We start from the raw sequence: 20,503 nt of genomic DNA on the forward strand, positions 1-20,503 counted from the left end.
AGCGCCAGGACACCGCGCACTGACCGGGTACAGGATACATGCGCATTTAAAGATCGCTGCCGCCTAAAGGCAAGATACCAGATACCTACAAGATGCTACCCCAAGTACCCAGTACGGGCCCTTGCGTGTTGATGATAGCGTCGCAGCGTCAGGCCTCCGTCATTCATTGGCTGAGTTTGCATGCAGCACTGTGCTTTGGTTGGCCGTGATGCAGCTGTTGCTTCGGATCTTGGGCAACAGAAGAACCGAGCACTCAGGAAAGTGCCTGCTTGACAAAGTGTCTTAGAATCGAGACCGAGCTGAGAAACAAGAGTCTAGAGAGTCAGGTCAAGTGAGAAGAAAAAAAAGTCTCAGCCGCTGGAAACGCTGCGTTGCCGCCTCCAGGAAAAAAAAGTATTGCCTAATCAGGGTTAGGGTTATTGGACGGGCAGCAGCGAAAAGGCGCTAGCGGCTGCAGGTACCTTTGGATGTCACTCCTGCTCCTTCCTCAGGTATCGGCCATCACCAACTGCTCTTTTTCTTCTTTACGCTGGCGATGGCTTCATGTTGTGGAATTCCAGCCACTGTACGACATATACCACTAACAGCATCCATACAATATATACATGCGCCTTTACAGCTGTCACGTCACAGGCCACAAAAGCTGGGGGCCCTGCTCCAGCCGCGATCCCTTGACTCGCCTTTTTGTTCCACCTGCCCCGGCTATCTATGTACGACGCCCATCCATGTGCCTCGTGGAGCTGTGCTGCTGCATCCAGTTCTCCACCGGCTAGGCCAAAAGTGCCCTTGGCGATACAAGAACCGCGCAGGGCAAAGAGGTTAGAGAGAGGCCAACCAAGTTTCAGTGACGAGGGAGCCTCCAGATCGGCTGGGCCGCCTGATTCCATTTGACGTAGTACGTATGCACGAGCATGGCATCAACCAACCCGTTCGATTCATACCAAGCCAGCCAAGCCAGCCATCATCCTCATGGCAGACTACTGACTGCTTCACGCCTTTGTCCCCAGCTAACTAACGAGTCACCTTGGTCAATACCAGAACTACAGTGTTGTTTGGTCAAATCTCCCCTCTCCATCTCACATCATCAGCACCCCAGTTCCCTCTCCTCACTTTCGGCACGGCATCAACAGACACGCAAGAGAGTCGAGCCGGGGCATCGAATTCTGCCGAGTGACGCTCCGCCACCAGGCCTGGCCCAGAGCCCGCTCCAGTGGGTGAAAACGAGGCTTGAGCGTGGCGCTGCCGCTCTCCTTGCTTCTCGACTGGCACCATCGCAGGAGCTAGCACCTTGCTTGTACTTCTCCAGACTAGGTACGGCTAGTACCTGCAAAGTAGCCCAGTGCGGCTTGCGCGAGAAGGCCAAGTTTGGGGCCGTCTTTTTGCCTCCCGCGCAAGGAAAAAGACGCCATTTGACAACGGGCAGAGCAAAGCAGAGGCTATTCGTCGCCCGCTTCCCTCCCTCATAGGCCAAGCACACGGCACCCCTCACAAGAGACTTGCCTATACGCTTCCCATCCCATCCAGCTATCAATCAATAGTCGATCTTACTCCTCCCATCTACCATTACTCCTCCTCCTCCTACACCACGATCCGAGTGCGGCTCAACAAATCCAGTATCAACCTCTCGCGATACAGCAAACAAAGACCTCGCTCAGCAAATATCAAAGACGCGGCGACAAGGACGAGAAACGTTGCAGCTGCAGCAAGCAAACGGCGGCGTCGTACTCGTATACGCGCCCTAGACCCTTTTTTCGGCACCCTTTCCCTCGCCCGTTTTTTATTGCACATCCTTGGCTTGTGCGCTGCCAAATCTTCTCTACCGTGTGCCGCGCTTCCTTTTTCCGACCGACCTCCTTTATTACCAGCTCCGTAGTCCGGCATCCGACAACGCCGTCTTAGCTCTCTTTGTTCCTGGATTTTTTTTCTTTCTGGTTTTCCCAGTCTCAGAATCCCTCCGTCACTCTCTGTTCGACGCTCTGTTAGGTCTCTCTATCAGATCAGCCTCTCGCTTTCCAGTTTTTCCCCATTCGGGTATCCGCAAAATCGTTCTGCGCGCGTTCAGCGCCACATACGCTTGGCGCCCTCTTCCCTGCGAACTTTCTTTGTCTTCCCTTTTAGCACTCCTTTTGGCTTCTTTTTCTTTTCGATACCTGCATAGTACGTCCTTTTACTTTCAGGACTACTACTAGTACACTTATTCGCCATACGATACTTCGCAACCCTTACAGCTTTTTATTTAATCCCGATTGCGGCCAGCGGCAAGCCAGTGCTGGACTCTTCGCTTGCTGCTTTCTCAGCCGTACTCTACTTTACTTTTACTTCTTTATTTCCCAACTCCTCCTCAACATCCTCCAACACCTAACCTCCCTTCCACCATCCTCTACCAGAGGGCATTTGGAGTTTCTCTTTCATTCTCTTCTGCGATCAGGCGACAGCGACGACAAATCGAACCCGCATACGGAAAACACCGACAGCGATTTACACCAGTGACGGCATCGCTCGCAAAGTAGCGGCGATTGAGTGAGGAAAAGGAACCACCCGGCTCACTCAGCCTTTGCTTCGAGGAAGCTGCAACTATGGATTCGTACGTCATACCTGCATGCATGTTCCCTCTTTCCCGCACCTCCACTCTTGTTCCCGCCTGCGTCGCTTGATTCCGACGTCCCGGCCGGTATCTGAATTTAATTTTTATTTCCTCTTTTTTGAGTTTGATTTCATTTCACTTTATTATGCTTTCACATTCCCACCGCGTCCTGAATCTTGAGCTTATCTCGCCTGCGCTTCGGCGGCACAAATGACTCGTCCATAAGGCAACGCGAAGAAACCATGGAGTCGCCCACTAACTTATCCTTCAGCTTTATCCACGTCGCCGGCTGGTCACAGCATTTTCCTTCCTCAGCCCGATCTCTCAGCCATCTGCGGTCAATATCAACAACGCCCGGATCTGTCGACGATTCGTCGTCATCATACAGGCCTCGCCCACCGCCTAAATCACCCTCAGTTTCGCAGCTGCCCATCATCTCACTCGCGTCAAAAGCTTCATCCTACTTCTCCAGCAGCGAGATGAGCACCCTACCCGATCCCCGAATGCGAACCGCCAGCTCGTCCATCAACGGAGCCAGGCCTTCGACTTCCCACTTGGGCATCGGTCACGACAACGACGATAGCTTCTCCACTACCTCCCAGCATCCCGGCCTCAGCGACGAAGTTGCCACGCTCAGCACGAAACTCATCCACGCCATCAACCATTCAACTACGCTTGATGACACATTATCAGCAACCCGCCATGATCTGGACACTGCCCACGGGCGCATTCGCGAACTGGAGGCTCAGGTGGCCTCTCAGCGCGAAATGATGGCCGGGGATGTCTGGATTCGCAAAACTACGTTGGAGAGTGAACGCAGGGACTGGCTTGCCGAGAAGAAAGTCCTCCAACAGAAGCTTTCTGAAGAGACCAAGGGCCGGTTAGATACAGAAAAGGAGAAGCGAAAGATTGAGCAAGAGCTAGAAAACCTCACAACAGCCCTTTTCGAAGAGGCAAACAAAATGGTCATTACCGTCAAGGAAGACGCTCAATTTCAGCAAAACATGCTACAGAAGAAGAACGACCAGCTCAAGTCTCAGCTCACCGATTCCGAGAGCCTTCTAAAGTCGCAACAGGAGCAGCTATCTGAGCTGAAGCAGGTCATGGAGGCCATGATGATGGAACGTGACGACCAGACCAACAACACGACGCCCTCCACTCCCGGCTTCGAGTCCAAGGACGAAGACCACATGATCCCCGACAAACCGACACCATCTCCTGCTAGACACTCTACTGATGTTCAACATTCACCGGCCCCTCCGACCAGCTACATCCATCTGATTCAGCCAGTCATGCGAACCGATCTCGCCGCATATGAAGACTTCGTTGCACTTGCTCACCTTACTCGTCCGCGTCCGGGAAACCGCACTTCTGGTGGCTCTGTTGGCGGCCTCATTGGACTTGGCGGCTCGACTTCTAGCGTGCATGTTTCCAACGGGTCTACCTCATCATTGGGTGGCTTTTCAAGCAACAACAATAGCACCCCGCAATCTCCCAATGCGAATAACTCGACGAATACAACGATCCCTCATCTCAAGGAAACCCGCTTCTACAAGCGCACCTTGACCGAAGATATCGAGCCAACACTGCGCCTCGATGCCGCACCGGGACTGTCATGGCTAGCCCGTCGTACTGTCCTGGCCGCCGTGGCCGATGGTTCGCTGGTAGTAGAGCCTATCCCAGTGCCGTCAACGACATCAAGCTTCCTTCCTGTTCCCAAACCACAGTTTTACCCTTGTGCGCTATGCGGCGAGTCTCGCAAGGATGCAGAGCACCTGCGCAACTACCGTTTCCGGGTGAGCGAAGCTGATTCTGCTCAACGGTATCCTCTTTGCAGCTACTGCACCGTTCGTGTACGATCCACCTGCCAGTTTCTGGGATTCCTTCGCATGATCAAGGATGGACATTGGCGAGCTGATGACGAGGAGAACGAGAGGGCGGCGTGGGAAGAAAGCGTGCGTTTGAGAGAGCAGATGTTCTGGTCACGCCTTGGAGGCGGCGTTGTCCCGGTCCCCCACGGAGAGGTACATGTAGAAGCATCTCATAGCCGTCATCCAAGCATGGCTCAGATTATCGACACTCCCGCCAAGGTGCCAACGGAGATTGATGCTCTCCAGGAGATTGATGCTCCCAAGGAGGTTGATGCTTCCAAGGAGGCTGATGCTCCCAAGAAGACCGATGAGCCCAAGGAGATTGATGAGCCCGAGGAGGTTGATGAGTCCAAGGAGATTGATGATGCTCCAGAGGAAGTTGATGCATCTACCGAAAAGGGTGTGCCAATGGATGGCGGAGTGCCTTTAGAAAAGGAAGAGGACGCATCAGTTGCCGATACGAGCTTCGATACAGCTCCTCCTTCCGAGGTCGATGACGATGGCAGCGAATTCGAGCCGGTTGGCCGTGAGTCTACCGACGAGCCTCACACGCCCCAGGACCAGGAGGACGGAACCAAACCGCTCCGCTACTCGGTGCAATCCTTGACTCTGGAGACTATGAGCAGCTCGGGGTCTGAGGCTACCAAGCGTCTTTCTACGACCACCATCATCGAGAACTAGAAGGCAAAGACGAAAACGAAACTACGATACACAAGGCGGCTTCTGAGAGATTCATTCCCCCAATTTTTTAAATTACATCTTTTAATACTTCTTCGTGGCCCCTTTTGGCTATTAATGTATATTGTGTATAATAATCAACGACGAGGTGGCAATACGGCCCTGCACCAACAAGTCCGACGATTTGAACGGGATAGGCGGGGCAGATGAGGGGAACAGCTAGATTGGCGAGCATATTTTGGTTTATGGCTGGAAGCAAACGATTTCAATGCTGAGAAGGGAACAAAAGAAAACCATTGCTCAAAGGTTGACGGCGTTTTTGGTTTGGACACGATGGATACAGGGCATTTTGGAACAACCAGCAGAAATGGGCTGTCAAAGCATCATTAAGGCGGGACTTGATTCTTCGTTGTTCTATTTTTCTTTCTTTTCTTTTCTTTTCTTCCAAATATTTCTTTGTCTGGCTCTGGATTGGCCCTTTTCTCAGTTTTGCAGCTCTATTTTTTCTTTTTTATATTTCTTGACAGTCTTTTTCTTTACCGGTTGACTTTATTGCTTTTAACTGAAATCATATTCGAGCGGGCGCACCATGGAAAACATTTTGGGAATGCGCATGTTTGGGCAGCTTGCCGATTCATTTGCAATTTACTAGAACAAGGGCCAGGAAGGATTTGTTTCGTTCTCAGACGAAGAAGGGGGATTGCCGTTGATAGCGGCGTCTTTGCGATAACACATATACCTAATGAGATAGATGTATTAGAATTAAACATGGTATCTTGATGCTTCTTGCTCATCTTTGATGTTTCTGCTGCTTAAAAATGAAATTGTGACGGGAGGCGACGACATAGCATGTCCACTCTTCGCTGTTATTGTTACTTCAAAGTCTCGACAACGTTGGAGACGTCATATCCACTCTTCGCTACTGCTGTTACTTCAAAAAATCAAGAATGTTAGAGACAACGGTGTCGGGAACCTGTTCTGGAATATAATGTCCAGCGTCAATGTGCTCGACCTCAACCGGCACGCCATCCGCAGTGACGTTTCGCCATTCCTTTTCCACATCAAACAGACGGCTGACAACGCCCTTCTTGCCCACCAGGACTCTGATGGGCGATTGAATTAGCCTTCCTTTATCGAGATCCTCTCTCGCCTCATCGAGGTCGTGTGTGGCACTCGCACGGTAGTCCTGGCACGTAGCGTGGACATAGTCCTTATCCTCCATGCATTTGACGTACTCTTCCAGAGCGTCTTTGTGGAAGATTGGATGCTTCCCGACTCCCAGGAACATCTCGATGAGCTGGCGCGGAGCCCCATTGATAAGCGTCTCAGGAAGAGGATATGGCTGGATGAGGAAATACCAATGGAAGTAGGCTTTGGGAAATTCGGGATCTGGCGAGTTGTACATGGCCAGGGTGGGACATATATCAAGGAGAATGGCCTTGCGAACACGGGTAGGATGATCAACGAGAAGCTTGTGAGCGACACGGGCTCCACGATCATGAGCGCAGACATAAAATGGTCGGTTGGCATATCCGAGGCTGTCCATGACTGCAATGCAATCTTGGGCCATGTGACTCTTGGCGTAGAGCTCCGTGTTGTTGGCGGGCTTGGAAGAAGCACCGTAGCCGCGAAGATCCATGATAACAACAGAGTAATGGGAAGTCAGTTTGGGGGCGATAAGATGCCAAATAATGTGCGATTCTGGGTATCCATGGAGCAGGAGAAGAGGGGGAAGCGATGAAGACGAGTCGGACGATTTGATGCCGTAGATTGAAACGGGAGGAGAGGACTGTGTTTGAACCGTAAATGGCGTAAAAGAAGAGGGAAAGAGAGCGATGGGAGTGGCCATTTTGGCCACAGGTGATGGATAGCAATTATGGCAGTCTTGGGTTCAAGAAAGAGGCTGATTGGGAAGAATAGTTACACATATACTGGTATTTGGGGTCACTCAAGTTGATATAGGAGGCCGCCTGATGGGCATGATATATGTAGCACATGGAGGGGCACACCCCTACAGATGGATGGAGCTGGACGCCATGAATCCACTGGATCCTGGTGCCGAGCTTGAGGAGGGGGATCAGTAGCTCAGCATAGCGCCTCAGCATAGCGTATGGAAATAGCCGTCCCATCCGTTGTCTGCACCTCTTGCATTGACGCAAAGCTTGATTTCATGGAGAACGACGGAGGCGACAATGCCGAGCCTATAAGAGAGGAGCAACAGTTAGCAGCGGTACGTAATCAGTGGGCAGATATGCATGCTGTCAGGAGATATGCAACCACTTACCTGGAGTTTTCATCGATGCAGATGGAGATTAGGAATCTGTAGTGCTTTAGTAGGCGTTGAAAAGGCGTTTTGTAGTCTCTGCGTTTATAGACAATCAATCAAGGACAAAAGAGACCCCGCGGTGGAATCTTTGCTGCAAGCATTGCGAGACTGAGACAGACAGAGTCTTCTCTGCGAATATGAGTAAAAGGCAGATGAAAGATGAAAGATGACAAGTTTGGTTTTTTTTCTTCCCTCTTCAGGCACAGTTGCCCGAGCATCTGGTCATCTTGTAGAAATTGTCGCTCCTTCCCTTATGACTTGCAGCCAAAAAGTAAAGCCACAGTCGCGATGATGTAACTCTTTCGGTGCCGGCTTCAGGCCATCGGCACATCTTTTAGCCGCCCCTCCGGGTTTCAATCCAATCGAATGCTTTTCATTCTCAACCTCAAATCTCACACCCTTCTTATCTCTTATATTCCTTCAGGAAATTAAAAGACAAAAAAGAAACGGATCCATCTCAGCTCCGCATACCGGCCCCCGCTTCACCTTCCGCGGCTGGAAATTCCAAAGACGACGAATCCGCTGACGGGGAGATCATGAGTTGAAGCAAAGAGCCCATCGTTGCAACTTTCGGCCCCACCTACGGCAAACGACTCTCATATGGCTCCGGTCCGTGGCCGCGCAGCCTGCGACGGGTGCAGATCTCGAAAGCAGAAGGTGAGGCAGCAGGGAGAAGAAGGATGGAGGTATTATTTTGAATATGGGAGTTGCTAATGCAGAATCGAAATAAACTACAGTGCGATGAGAAAAGGTACGAGTGAAGATTCTCGTTCATCAGGACGAATAATGGAGACGATGATTTCCTTATGTCACATGTCCATTCATTCATTGGCTGACCGAGATTTTCTGCAGGCCTACCTGTTCACGATGTCGTGACATGAAACGGGAATGCGTGTGGCCGAAGCTATACAAGCGGTAAGATGCAGCATTCGTCTTCTCCAGCCACCAACTCTCCTTGGGCAAAGAATCACAAACTGATCTATTGGTTGATTCTCAGCGGCCCGGCAAAGGGTTATATCGAAGCGCTCGAACAGCGTCTCGCAGTTACCGAGGCCGTGCTTCTTCAGCTGCTCCAAGTGTCAGGTGACAACGTTTTGCAAGATGCCTTCAAGCATGAACCCAGCAGAAGAACGGATGTTTCAAACATTTCATCCGCAGCAACTACAACAACTGACGCGGCAGGCCGAATAGAGGCCAAGAAGACGGGCACAATCGCCCATTGGGACAACTTTCCCCTGAATACGGCAGACGATGTGAAGCGCTGGGCAGGCGAAGTCCTCGGGCACAACACTGGTAACCAAGCTGGCAATCGTACCGGCAGCATCGCCATAAACGGCACGGCCCTTGAAGAAGCGAATCCGACGACGTCGTTTGAATCATATCCTGCCCCATCAGATCCGTTGCCAAAGAGCCTAGCCGAGGCGGGCTCGAGAGCCAGCGCCGAAGCATTTCCGCCTCGATCGTTGGAGCCGGTAGCGACAGCCCTACCAACTGCCGCAGAGTCGGTGTTGGGTTCTGGCACGATGTTTGCGAGGGATATGGCGCCACAAGGCGAAGTGTTTGACTTGTCTCAAGATTTCAGACGGCAGTTTGTATGGTAACGTAGGCAGGTGTTTGTTTTCAATAGAAATGTACCACTATTCAACCTTGTACTGCGTGGCCATCATTCATATATACAGACATGTGTGCTTTTCAGAGTGTGCGTCATCGTGCTCGTTAAATGAGACTTTTGCCAGCAACGAAATATGTACCTGTGCTTGGATAAAGTTACCTACGTAGTAATACTGCGAGTCCCATCTCCAATTTCATATTCATACCGTAATCGGTGTATCGTAGAGATGGTATGAAAAGAATAATGGTAAAAATAATACAGATAAGTAATGAAAAATCACATCACTTACACATTTAACCTGTCCTCCAAATTTTGCACATAGTTGTCCCACCCAACGTTATTAAACAGCAGCCCCGACGATTCCGGGTTCATATTCTCGCTCAAGAACCGCTCCCACTCTCCCTGCTGGGAGAACTGATCTGCGTCGAATCCGAAATCCGGTCCCGTGTACTCCAGCACAGGCTGGAAGCTCGGATAGTCCCAGAGGGTGTCGCCGCCCATGAAGGCCGTGTCTGGGCCTATGAAATGGCTGGCGGGATACCCGCTCAAGGAGTTTCCCATGAAATTATTGTTACTGCCATTATTCACGTTGGCGCCATTGTTGCTGTTGTTGTTGTTGGCATTTTGCTGCTCCACACGTCTTCGCTTGCTGCGGCTTCCCTCGAGGAGATTCTGGTATGTCGAGAATACAGGTTGGCTCCAATCAGTCAACATGCTGAGTGATGGGTCGGCCGATAGGGCTGGGTTAATCTTGTCCATGAATGGCTTCGACGTTAACCTATCGAGCAGCATCTTCAGCGTCACTCGGCAGTGATGAGCACTACTCCAGTTTCGACTCATCATACCAAGGAGCCGTATAGCGCAGTTGAGGTCCCTAATGACAATCAGAATTAGTGTAAAATAGACATAGCCATCTTTTTAGATGAGTTAATCAGCGGCAAAAGTATTAGACATACAGAACCGTCTTCTCCATTGGATAGAGCTTCAACAACCCGGCGTAGGCAATGGTCAGCCCAGCCATCCACGCCGCCGACAGCATTCCCGGCCAAGCCACCAGAGGAGAATCTCCCTGCCGTAATTTGAGCTTCTTAACGATTGCTCGGCTGGCATTCACCGCAGTTTGTAGACTAAACTGAAAATCCGTTCTGTTGGTCGGGAGCGATAAAAATGGACGATTCATGATGAGAATAAGTTGGTGATATAAAATCGCAAAGGGAGGGCCGTCATGACCCTGCGGCTCTACAAAGATGGATGTAAGCCCCTCTCCCTGGAACGAGGGCGGAAGCGTGTTCCACCAAGCATGGATCCTCGAAGTCATCTCCAGCACCTTGTCCCATGTTATAGATCGGCTGTGTATGGATTTGTGGAAGAGGTCGAGAGCCTGCCCGAGCAGTCGCGAATAGGTTACCAAGAAGCCAAGGATGGATTCGCCCAAGCTTTGTGGTCTATACACAAGTTGGTCTGTATTAAAATTGCCTTCCTGCGTTCCAACAGTGCTGCCATCAGTGAGGTCCCCGGCAGAAGACATGGATGCAAAGGTCGGATGATCCACTGGCGCGTAAGCTTGAACATCTTCTTGTGGTGGCGAGGGGCGCGACGGCGGGATATTCTGAAAGGGTTTGGCCGGATTATGGACTTCTGGCGCACCAGGCAAGCAGACATCAATCTCTTCGTCGTTGAGAGCCAAGGGGTGTCCAAGTACCTGACTCAGGTGGCGATCAATCACATACGCAGACCAAAAGATTCTCTTTCTCATGTCGCAGATGTCGCGTGGCAGCTGGACGTATCGAAAGGGGCATCTGTGCAGACCGCAGTGATATAGAATGCGTGTCATCGCTCCGTGAACTGTCGAGGCCGCTCGTAGAGACATCTGAGTCATTAGATACAATTCCACTGCCAGGAGCGCCTGTAATGAGGGGATATCATGGCCGCTGGAAAGGACGCCGAGCAGGCTCGTAAGCGCAACAGCAGATTTAATGCGAGATTCTTCGGGGAGTTCTCGCTCTTCCTTTTGATTGTGATTGGAGTCTGCAATGTTGAAGACGCACTGGAAGATGATGGCCTGGTACACCTTGTTGCGTCGGCTCATCGGCTCTGCCGGAGAACCCCCTGGCTCGTAGAACTGGTTCACCTTTTCAAAGAACGTAGGTCCATGAAGAAAAGGAAGAAATGGATGCCATCGTCTGAAGTATTCCACCAGGAGTCGCTTCGCAACGGCCGGAGGAGGAGGGATTCCTAATCCAGGAGCTGCAATGCCGTAGGATCGTGCCCCTGGGCTCTTGTTCGCATCTTCTGCGCCCACGGCACCGTCCCCCAGGCCGTCATCTCCAGCGGCCTCCTCCTGGGCCTTCTCCTCTGCCATGACATACTCATGAGCAGACCCAGGGTCTGGGGTCGCTGAGGCCCCGAGGCCATTTACATCCCCCTGAGGGCGCTTGGCTGCAGAGCCACCAGAGCCCGTCGTTGCTGTTGCAAAGGCCCGGAAGACGGTATTGGCAAAGAAGACACCGCTGGCACTTCCGATAAACTCGCTCTTATCGGGCCGTAGGGCAATAAATGAGCCGATCTCGATGGGCGGGATCTGCTGCGAGTCTGCGTCCGGAGTCTGGCACATTGTTGCCTGTCGGTTGTGAGAATTGTTCGCCGGCTGGTGTTGTGCAGATGTCTATCAATCAATCGATCGATCAATCAGCCAGTCAGCAGCCGATCAACCAATGTTCCATCAGCTTATTCAAATCGATCCAATTGAAGATGGGGAAATGACGTCTTTACGAGCCGGTTGACTGAGACTGAGAGAATCCGAGTCAATTCCACAAGTTTGAATGGCCTAGACAAAAGATGAGAGGGTCAGGTGCGTGCGGCTATACTTTCTACCGGCCAACCGAAGCGTTTAGCACTCAGGTAAGAACGTCTAAAGCATCACCAAAATCAATGCAAGGAAGTGTACTGTGTTTCTAACATGGGTAGAAGTTGCTTCTTTACTCGAAAAAATGAATTAGGATTATTGATCTTTTGTGGTTAATTGTATTTGGTTATCTGATACACCCTATAAGTTGACAGCGGCACTCGGCGTAGAAATGTGGCTTGTCATGACAAAAGACGTTACATATTTTTTGAAACAAGGAGACTATTCTGCAGAAGAATTGGTGTACATCAGACGCTACATGATAGATGGTATCATATCACTGCCTGCAACTTCTCTCTTTCTCTCTCTCTTTCTCCTTCATACTCGCTCCGATTCGATTCCCCCCCTCTCTCCTCTCCCTTTTTCTATTGCTTTTTAGAGTGCTTTTCTTCTCATACGAACCCAGATGAGTATATCTCTCCTTAACCACCCAAAGAAACTCTCCATAGCGCCTCATCATCCTTGGAGCTGTATTTCGCACCTACCTTACCGTAAGGCTGGAGTATTCGAGGGTACCTGTAAACAGACGCCACCCCCAAGATAGTTGATCTCGTAAGGATAAATAACAATGCCACGCATAATTAGAAAATATTGGTTGAGACGCCGTCTCTGAATCTTAAAATCGTTTTTTTTCCTTTTCCGCTCGTAAAATTTCAAATAGTCAATGACCCATAGTCAAACAACAACAACAACAACAACACCACTTTCTCTTCCTCATAGCTCCTCCATAACAGTGGCCTCTTGTCCTTCGCTGGCGGGCTTAGCCTTTAGTTGTTCGGCTTCCTTCTCGCCATCGCGGCTGGCAGCGGCGTCCTCGTCCTTGGGGGCCTCGACGGCCTCGGCGGTCTCGGCCTTGGCTGTCTCCTTGTCAACACCCTCGACATCAGGATGAGGTGGGGCGACAGCTCCGGCGATCTCACTGGGCCAGCCGCCTTCGGGCATGGCAATCTCGTTACCGTGCTCGTCAACGACGCGCGTCTTGGTCGCATACTTGGTTTCGAACTCAACTTTGCCTTCCAAAGCCTTGACTTGCTCTTCATTCAGCAAATTTCCGTCCTGATCCCGATATTCGATCTTTTCCTCTTGGGAGAGGACCTTCACATCCTGTTGGACGACGGCTGCCTGAGAAATAACAGGCTCTGCCAGAGGCTTTTGGGCCTGGTCGACAACCGGATCGGCAACTGACACTGAAGGAGCAGCGCTTGAAGGGGGGAGTTCGGTCAGAGTATAGCTTTGGTACTAGATAACAAAACAAGTCAGTCATGGTTGCTCATACATACAATAAACGTCAATCTATCAATCTTTCATCGGATGGGAGAAACTTACGTCATCAAGGAAGGAATTGCAGTCAAAGTCCCACTTGTCGAAGAGCTTGACGCGAACGCACTCGGCCTTGGTCCAAGGTGAGCCATAGGCCAGAGGGGCAAAGAGGGTGAAGACGGCAGCCGTGAGGACGAGGAAGGAAACGGTGGCAACGCGGTTGATGAGGGTTCCACGGTAACCAAGGGCAGCCGGAATTCTTGCCGTTACAAAGTCAAACATTTGAGCGAGGGCAATGATGGCAAAGTACAGAGCGGGGAAATAGTGGTGCAAAAAGAGCTGGCGCTCCATCAGGTAAAATGGGAAGTAGTGCAGAGCCCAGCCGAGGACTGAAGTACCAATCTCGTAATCGAAACGCTTGTAAGTGCTGCTCTCGTAGTCATCGCATCCACGCTGCCATCGGAGGATGGCTACGCCCTTGAAAATGGCCCAGATCACAACGACGGCCGTGCTAGACCACCAGATGATGGGGTTGCCAAGGAGATAGACCTGCATGTGGTGCTTGCCCCAGAAGTTGATACCACGGCGAAGAATAGGCCAAGATTCGGGTCGGGAGTCCCAGGCATGAGAATCAGTCAAGCCGGCATTTGTCCTCCACATGACTTTGTGAAGCTCCCAGAACTTGCCAAAGAAGCCAGGGTTGGCGTAGTTGGCCTTTTCGACGTCATCACCAAGCAGGGGGTGCTCGTTGTGCTCGACATACCAAACACTGTTGGGCATGCTGCCACCGCGGGCGCAAGTGACTTCCTGCTGCTCAGAGGCCCATTCGGGCAGCTTGACCTTGTGGGAGAAGAGGGCGCATCCAGTCATGACGTGAATCAGTCGGAACTTGGTCTCGATTGTTCGGAGGCGCTCCTTGGCCAGGGCTCCCTTGGACTGCTTCTTAACAATCTCAACACGGAAGTAATCGTTGGCATCGCCCTCGAAGCCCTCATAGCCGTAGGCGGACACCTCGTTTTGCCATTCGGCTTCGGAGACCGGGGGGCGCACATCGTGTGAGTGAAGGCGTCGGAAAGTAGGCTGGTGGTAGAGGCGGAGGACAGTGCCATCGACGATGTAGTGTGGCTCTGACAGCTTGTCCCATGCGTCAGTTCCGTTGATGGGCTGGCCGTCAATTCCAAGGGGCTGCGTCTGGTTCTCCATGACCCAAACGTTGTTGTCGTCCTTGTGGGGATACAGAGTAATCTGTTGCTGCAAGCTTCCAGTAGGGTACATGAGAGGGTGCGAGTGAAGGTAGCCACCTTGAGTATTGACATGGCGGATGGTGACTCGGCTTCCCATGATGACATCGGCGGGAACATCCCTCATGCCCTTGCTGTTAAGAGTAGCCTGGAACTCGGAGCTCATGAATCCGTCACCCTCACCAGGGTTGGTCAAGCAGAGGAAGTGAATGGCAAACATGGCGAGATAGAAGGTGGCGGGGATGATGATGAGGCAGAAGACTCTGGCCATGAAGTGCTTGAACCAAAGACGCTGCGTGCGAGAGTTGGATTAGTCAATGTTCCAGTGCCAATAGCAATGCCAATTGGAGTGAGAAAGAGTGTAGAAAGTGCTAGAAATACGTACAACAGAGACATTCTTGCTGTCGCCGAGGAGAACCCACAGCTGCACAAGAGTCAAAGAGCCGACCCAGGCAATGGTGAACAGGCCAACCCATTTGATGCTTGCGGTGATGCCCAGGCCAAGACCAGACATGGCAAGCCAGAACCACCAGCTGAGCTGGAAAGCCTTGTCGGGTCCTTGTTCGTGCTGGTTAGTGAAGCAAGAGAAGGACATGGCAGTGAAGGCAGTGGCGAAAACCAGGGGGGAATCCAGAAGAATCAAGCGGGCCTGAGTCAGAAGGCCGTTTTCTATATACAAAACTCAGTCAGTATTGGCTCTTCTTCTTACTCTTTAGCTGCCTGGCAAAGCAGCAGCAGAAGTAGCAGCAAAAAGAGGGAGAAATCTTGGAAATGCTCACCAAAAATGATGAAACCAGCACCAAGTACGGCAGTCGTCGTCCGGCAGCCAACAGCCTTCAAGGTCATGAACATGATGGGGGCGAGGAGAATGCCACAGATGGCGGGGAAGAGACGCATGGCGACATAGGGGACGCCAGGCTCCAGGTAGTCTTTGCCAATATCCTTGAAATCGAAGTCGCCGTCGAAACCCGCGAGCCAGCCGGTGAGAGCAATGAGCATCTTGGCCAACGGAGGGTGCACGTCCATGAAGAACCTGCCCTTGATGTACTTGGAAGCGAAGCCGCCAAAGCTAGAGAGAGAAGACGCCTGTGTTAGCCCAGCACCAACCCCACAACCAATTGAGCTGGTTTGGACGAAAGAGAAGCAGAGTAACTCACTGGACTTCATCAAAGACGACGCTGGTGGGCATGTAGATCTTGTACAGGCGCACAATGGTAGCCAGCACGGTCACTCCCAGGGCCGCCACATAGTCGGGCCCGGGCAGCAGGAAGACGTCATTGTCCTCGACACCGTCCGACTTGTACGAGGCGTTCTTCTTGGCCTTTTTCGACTTGTTCGATCCAGCGACGGGCGCCCCAAAGGGCTGCTTCTCGGCGACAAGCGGAGGTTGAGGGCTGCGGCCCCGCGCACTCGCTTTCGCCATGGCGAAGGAGATGAGGTCGGCGGGGTGAGACGTGCGATTCTGCGGCGATTGGAAGAAGAGAGCAGCAGAGCAGAGGGACCAGACTGCTGGACGCTGAGTAAAATGTCACTTGGGACCGGTAAATGAGCGTATCGAACGAAGGAGAGGAGGCGAGGTGGTGGTGGAAGAAAATTAATAAAGATGCCTCATGGAGAGAAGCTGACAAAGGGAATCAAGGAAGGAGAAGACGCAAGAACCAATTCGGCCGATCAGAGCAGCCGCCGGTCGCAGGTCGCAGCGCGCAGAAGAGAATAAAAAGGGAGGAAAAGGGAGAAACCGCAAAGAGGTCGTCGTGATTGATGGACGAGACCAAGAGTCAGGGGTGCGAGGAGGAGCTGCGCAACCAGCGTGTGCTTCAGTTTAGCTTCGCGTGTCGTCTCCAGCACTCAATTGTAGCTACAGTGGCCTTAAGCAGCGCTTCGTTCAGCCTTGGCGCCACTGCTGCACAGCCATAGCAAGTAGCGTGTACCGGCGCCTACTGCTCCGGCGCCATACAAAGGGCGAGTAGGCATACATGCCACTGGTTAAAATGAGCCACTCAATTGCAGAAAAGGCCCCGTTGCGGGCTATAGCCTCGTGTTTTTTGCTCGCCCCTTGCCTCTAGGATTGTACTATTGGCTACTAGCACTGAAACAATACAAATCCCATCGTATTCTAGATGAGGTTCGAGTTTTGGTCTATTTACCCACGGTATCTGTTCAATATTCAGTGTTAGGGTTGAATATGTGCAACACACGTACGTGGCATGTTCCCTAAATGAAGCATTATATCTACCTTGTCTCTGTATCAACTGAGAACCTAGCCCGTGTGTCATTTCCGCTGCTCGTAATCGAACATCTGGACGAACCCTTTTCAGCCGCACTAAGATGCAAAGGGAGCTCAATTCGGTTCGCGGGCAAAGGCCCTGTCGCGCTCTCCCTTTGTATCGCCAAGGTACAGCTTCAGCTGTTTGCAGCCTCTGACTACCTGCTGGGTACTGGAAGCGCCATACCATTCCTTGTCGGTCTGACCCAAATTGACATGTGCTCTGCTGTCCAAGATTGCCAATACTACCAGCACAAAGATGCTACTCGTGGGCAAAGTGGTGGCAAATGCAGAATTCAGGCAAGGCAAGGCACATCATGCGAGATTGACGATGTCGCACAATCTGCAGCGGTAGCTTCTAGGTAGTAGATATTCCTCCTACAAGGTGCGATATCCATGCCATTTACAGCATATGACCCTCGTTAAATTAAGCATTCCCTCAAAGCAGCCTTTGAGACATGGATGGGAGTCTTCGCTATGGCCAGGGTTCTTCCAGGGTCCAGGGCCTCGCCATAGGCACTTTGCACTACCCCAGACCTAGCGCCACAGACAGACGGTACCTGAAGCACCGAGCATGTGGCGCAACATCGACAGCGGCACGGACTAACCTGGCTCCGGCTTCCGATCCAATTCGCAGTTGAGTTCTGTTTGCATGGCGCCCAGGAAATTTCCAGCAGAGTGAAGCTGCATTGCCGACGCCAGCTTATTTCGAATCATCATATCTCCAACGCCATTCCTCCTTCCTAAATTCTCAGGAGAAGCAACAGCAGCAGCAAATTTGGATCATTCTCGGGGTTAATTATCCAATCATCGAAAATGGCTGCGGAAGCGGCAAATGGAGCGTCAAACGCGCTTGACGACATCAAAGCTCCTGCTGGCGTCGTGCTACCGCCGCGCGAGATTCGGAATATCCTCGAAAAGACGGCCGGATATGTCGCGCGAAACGGCTCGGTATTCGAAGACCGCATCAGAGAAAAGGAGCGCCAGAATCCCAAGTTCAGCTTCCTAAGTGCCGACGATGCGTACCATGCCTACTACCAGTGGCGACTGAGCGAGATCAGAGCTGGTCGCGGCACCGATATCGCGGCCGGTCGAGTTGGTGAAAGCATCACGCCCGTTCCCGAGAAGCCCAAGGGCCCGCCGAAGCCCCCCGATTTCCAATTCTGTGCTCGAATGCCTCACATCAACCAGAAAGATTTGGATGTGATACGGCTGACGGCGCTTTTCGTCGCCAAGAATGGACGGCAGTTCATGACACAGCTGGCGCAGCGCGAAACCGGCAACCCTCAATTTCAATTCTTAATCCCCAACCACACCTTTCACAACTTTTTCCAACATATAGTCGACCAATATACACTGCTTCTGCGGGCGAGCGGACTCGACGGCGAGGGTGGTAAGCTGCAAGAAGAGCAAACTGCGGAGTTGGAGCTGAATATCAAGGACAAGTTTCATGTGCTTCAACGAGCGAAGGAAAGGGCCGAATATCTCAAATATCAGGAGACTGAGAGAAAGAACAAAGAGGCTGAGGAAGAGGTTGAAAAGGCCGAGTTTGCTCGCATCGACTGGGGAGACTTTGTCATTGTCGAGACCATCGCCTTTTCAGACGAAGACGACAACACCAATCTTCCTCCACCCACCACTCTGGGTGAATTACAGTACGCTTCATTGGAAGACAGGAATAAGGCATCCATCAGTGCCAATTTGCGAATCGAGGAAGCCATGCCTGACGACGAGGATCTTGCACAGAACGGAGCTGCTGAGGTTCGGCCAGCCTCCTTTCCCCTGCCCGTGCATACCGGTTACGCACCGCAGCAGCAGGCACAGACAACACAGCATGTGCCTTCAGCAGTACCGGTTTACGGTGCCGCGGCACCACAACAATCTGCTCAGGAAGAGGAAGAGCTGCGGAGAATCCAAGAGAGATCTGCAGCGCAAGCTCGTATGCAGCAGGCACAGTCAGAGGCCAGGGGTGGTCTTGGCCCAATGAAGATTCGGGAGAATTACGTGCCCCGAGCAGCACAAAAGGCGGCAAGCAAGCAAGGCACGCAGATGGCGCTGTGTCCCAACTGCAAGCAGCAGATTCCTCTAAACGAGCTGGAAGCGCACATGAGAAGTAAGTTTCAAAATCCCCTAATGACATGGTTCAACAGTTAGCTAATCGATATTCTCCTTTTCTTCTTCTTCTGCAGTCGAGCTTTTGGATCCTAGCTGGAAAGAACAAAAAGCCAAGGCGGAATCGCGCTATGCCACGTCCAACATGGCTCATATTGACGTTGCCAACAACTTGAAGCGACTTGCTAGTCAGCGAAGCGATGTCTTTGACCCTGCAACAGGAAATGCTCTCTCAGAAGACGAACAAGCCAGGAGAAAGAAGGCGGCCGTTCAAACTTTTGACGGTCATCTAGAGGGAAAGAGCCAAGCTCATCTCAACCACCTTCAGAATGTCAATGTCGACGAGCAGATTCGTGCTATCCATCAGAAGTTTGCAACCAAGAAGTAAATCATGGCAGACAATGAGTTTAATAACTTTGGCTAGTAGCTATACTTGAAAAAGGGTATAGCAAAGGAGGGTAGTTCCAGCCAACTCATTCATTTCGAAGGTACAGCACCTCCAGCGATCTCGTACATTACAGAGATGCCACAAACGGTCCGGTTTTTTCCAATGAAATATTGTGCTTTATACAAAAAGATGGGTATTCATGGGATTTTTGTTAATTATGGAGTTTGAAACCACAAGGTGAGGCGATTTTTATCGTTCTTTTTTTTTTTTAATATGATTTCAGGAGCTCATTTACCAATAGCTGCTTTAAGAGGGCATGCAGTGTACAAGTTTCACAGCATGAAGATTGATGAAGAAATATCAAACCGTGTGTCGAGTAATACAAAGGCTATTCGAAGCACATGGCTTTTGTTATTAATACTTGTTTTGAGTATATACCCTCGATTTTTTGCCTACCATCAGTCGGAGGAGGCATTAGCTACAGCGCACTTGGCATGCAGATAGTAGCAACTGTTGAAAGCAAATAAGAAAGGAAACAATTGGAAATAATAAGACGGCAACATCTTTTATAGCCAATTTAGTGTGCAAGCCCAATACTAGCAATACAAAAGAGCAAAGGATTATTTATTCTGCTTTTCAACACATGGGGCGTTTTGCGCAGTAACGTGTAATATAAAGTGATTTTGTCTTTCTTTTCAATATGTAAACAAGTATCTAGCATCTTGATGGATACTTCTAAGCCTTCTATATTTTATTTACGCTACAACTTGTTCGAAAATGGAAAACGAATTCAAGTTATGCTGTCATCGCTGCTAGTAAAGCTGATTGCTCGCGAAAGCTGAAAGCTGAGAGTCCTCCCTTTAGAACTGGTGGGGAAGGCAGCTTGGCAGCTTCCTCCCCCACGTGAACAGCAGCAACTGCAAAAACCCCACCTTAAGTCAGCTTGCCTGTGCCGCGATTGTGCAACAGCCCAGGTAGGGAAAGGCATTATTTATCTCGTCAGTCTCCACCTTTTCACTCCAAAGGCTGGTGATCACACGAGCGAGCGCATTTTCCCAGCAGAATCCGACAGGCTTCCAAGGGGGAGGAAAACTAAAGGCTAGCCCATCCTCTCTCTGCCTTTGTCTTGTTTTTACCAACCTGCATACACGTCATACCTAGGTCCTCTGAGCTCCTCAGCCTCGCCCAAGGCTGATCCTCGCAAAAGCGGCAACCACACCTCCCCTTTGAAACCTCATAGCCCGTCGACTTTGATACCAC

General features: G+C 51.2%; 6 protein-coding genes across 6 annotated transcripts; 3 read left to right on the forward strand and 3 right to left on the reverse strand.

Annotated features, from left to right (window-relative positions):
• Positions 1–2,826: 2,826 nt before the first annotated feature.
• TGAM01_v202306 (hypothetical protein) lies at positions 2,827–5,136 on the forward strand (the record flags this gene model as incomplete). Its single annotated transcript, XM_018807106.1, has 1 exon — positions 2,827–5,136. The coding sequence occupies one exon, from the start codon at positions 2,827–2,829 to the stop codon at positions 5,134–5,136; it is 2,310 nt and encodes a 769-aa protein (XP_018659614.1).
• A 925-nt stretch (positions 5,137–6,061) lies between these two features.
• TGAM01_v202307 (hypothetical protein) lies at positions 6,062–6,982 on the reverse strand (the record flags this gene model as incomplete). Its single annotated transcript, XM_018807105.1, has 1 exon — positions 6,062–6,982. One exon carries the CDS (start codon positions 6,980–6,982, stop codon positions 6,062–6,064), a length of 921 nt encoding a protein of 306 aa, XP_018659613.1.
• Positions 6,983–8,379: 1,397 nt separating this feature from the next.
• On the forward strand, positions 8,380–9,060 carry TGAM01_v202308 (hypothetical protein; the record flags this gene model as incomplete). The annotated part of the gene is made up of 1 exon (XM_018807104.1): positions 8,380–9,060. One exon carries the CDS (start codon positions 8,380–8,382, stop codon positions 9,058–9,060), a length of 681 nt encoding a protein of 226 aa, XP_018659612.1.
• A 957-nt stretch (positions 9,061–10,017) lies between these two features.
• TGAM01_v202309 (hypothetical protein) lies at positions 10,018–11,685 on the reverse strand (the record flags this gene model as incomplete). The annotated part of the gene is made up of 1 exon (XM_018807103.2): positions 10,018–11,685. One exon carries the CDS (start codon positions 11,683–11,685, stop codon positions 10,018–10,020), a length of 1,668 nt encoding a protein of 555 aa, XP_018659611.2.
• A 1,005-nt stretch (positions 11,686–12,690) lies between these two features.
• Positions 12,691–15,900, reverse strand: TGAM01_v202310 (dolichyl-phosphate-mannose-protein mannosyltransferase; the record flags this gene model as incomplete). The annotated part of the gene is made up of 5 exons (XM_018807102.2): positions 12,691–13,215; positions 13,303–14,769; positions 14,863–15,146; positions 15,257–15,546; positions 15,635–15,900. The coding sequence occupies 5 exons, from the start codon at positions 15,898–15,900 to the stop codon at positions 12,691–12,693; spliced, it is 2,832 nt and encodes a 943-aa protein (XP_018659610.1).
• A 1,659-nt stretch (positions 15,901–17,559) lies between these two features.
• On the forward strand, positions 17,560–19,243 carry TGAM01_v202311 (hypothetical protein; the record flags this gene model as incomplete). Its single annotated transcript, XM_018807101.1, has 2 exons — positions 17,560–18,856; positions 18,933–19,243. The coding sequence occupies 2 exons, from the start codon at positions 17,560–17,562 to the stop codon at positions 19,241–19,243; spliced, it is 1,608 nt and encodes a 535-aa protein (XP_018659609.1).
• Between the last annotated feature and the right edge of the window lie 1,260 nt (positions 19,244–20,503).

This window comes from Trichoderma gamsii (genome assembly GCF_001481775.2).
Source record: "Trichoderma gamsii strain T6085 chromosome Unknown Scaffold_5.2, whole genome shotgun sequence".
Classification (NCBI taxonomy): domain Eukaryota; kingdom Fungi; phylum Ascomycota; class Sordariomycetes; order Hypocreales; family Hypocreaceae; genus Trichoderma; species Trichoderma gamsii.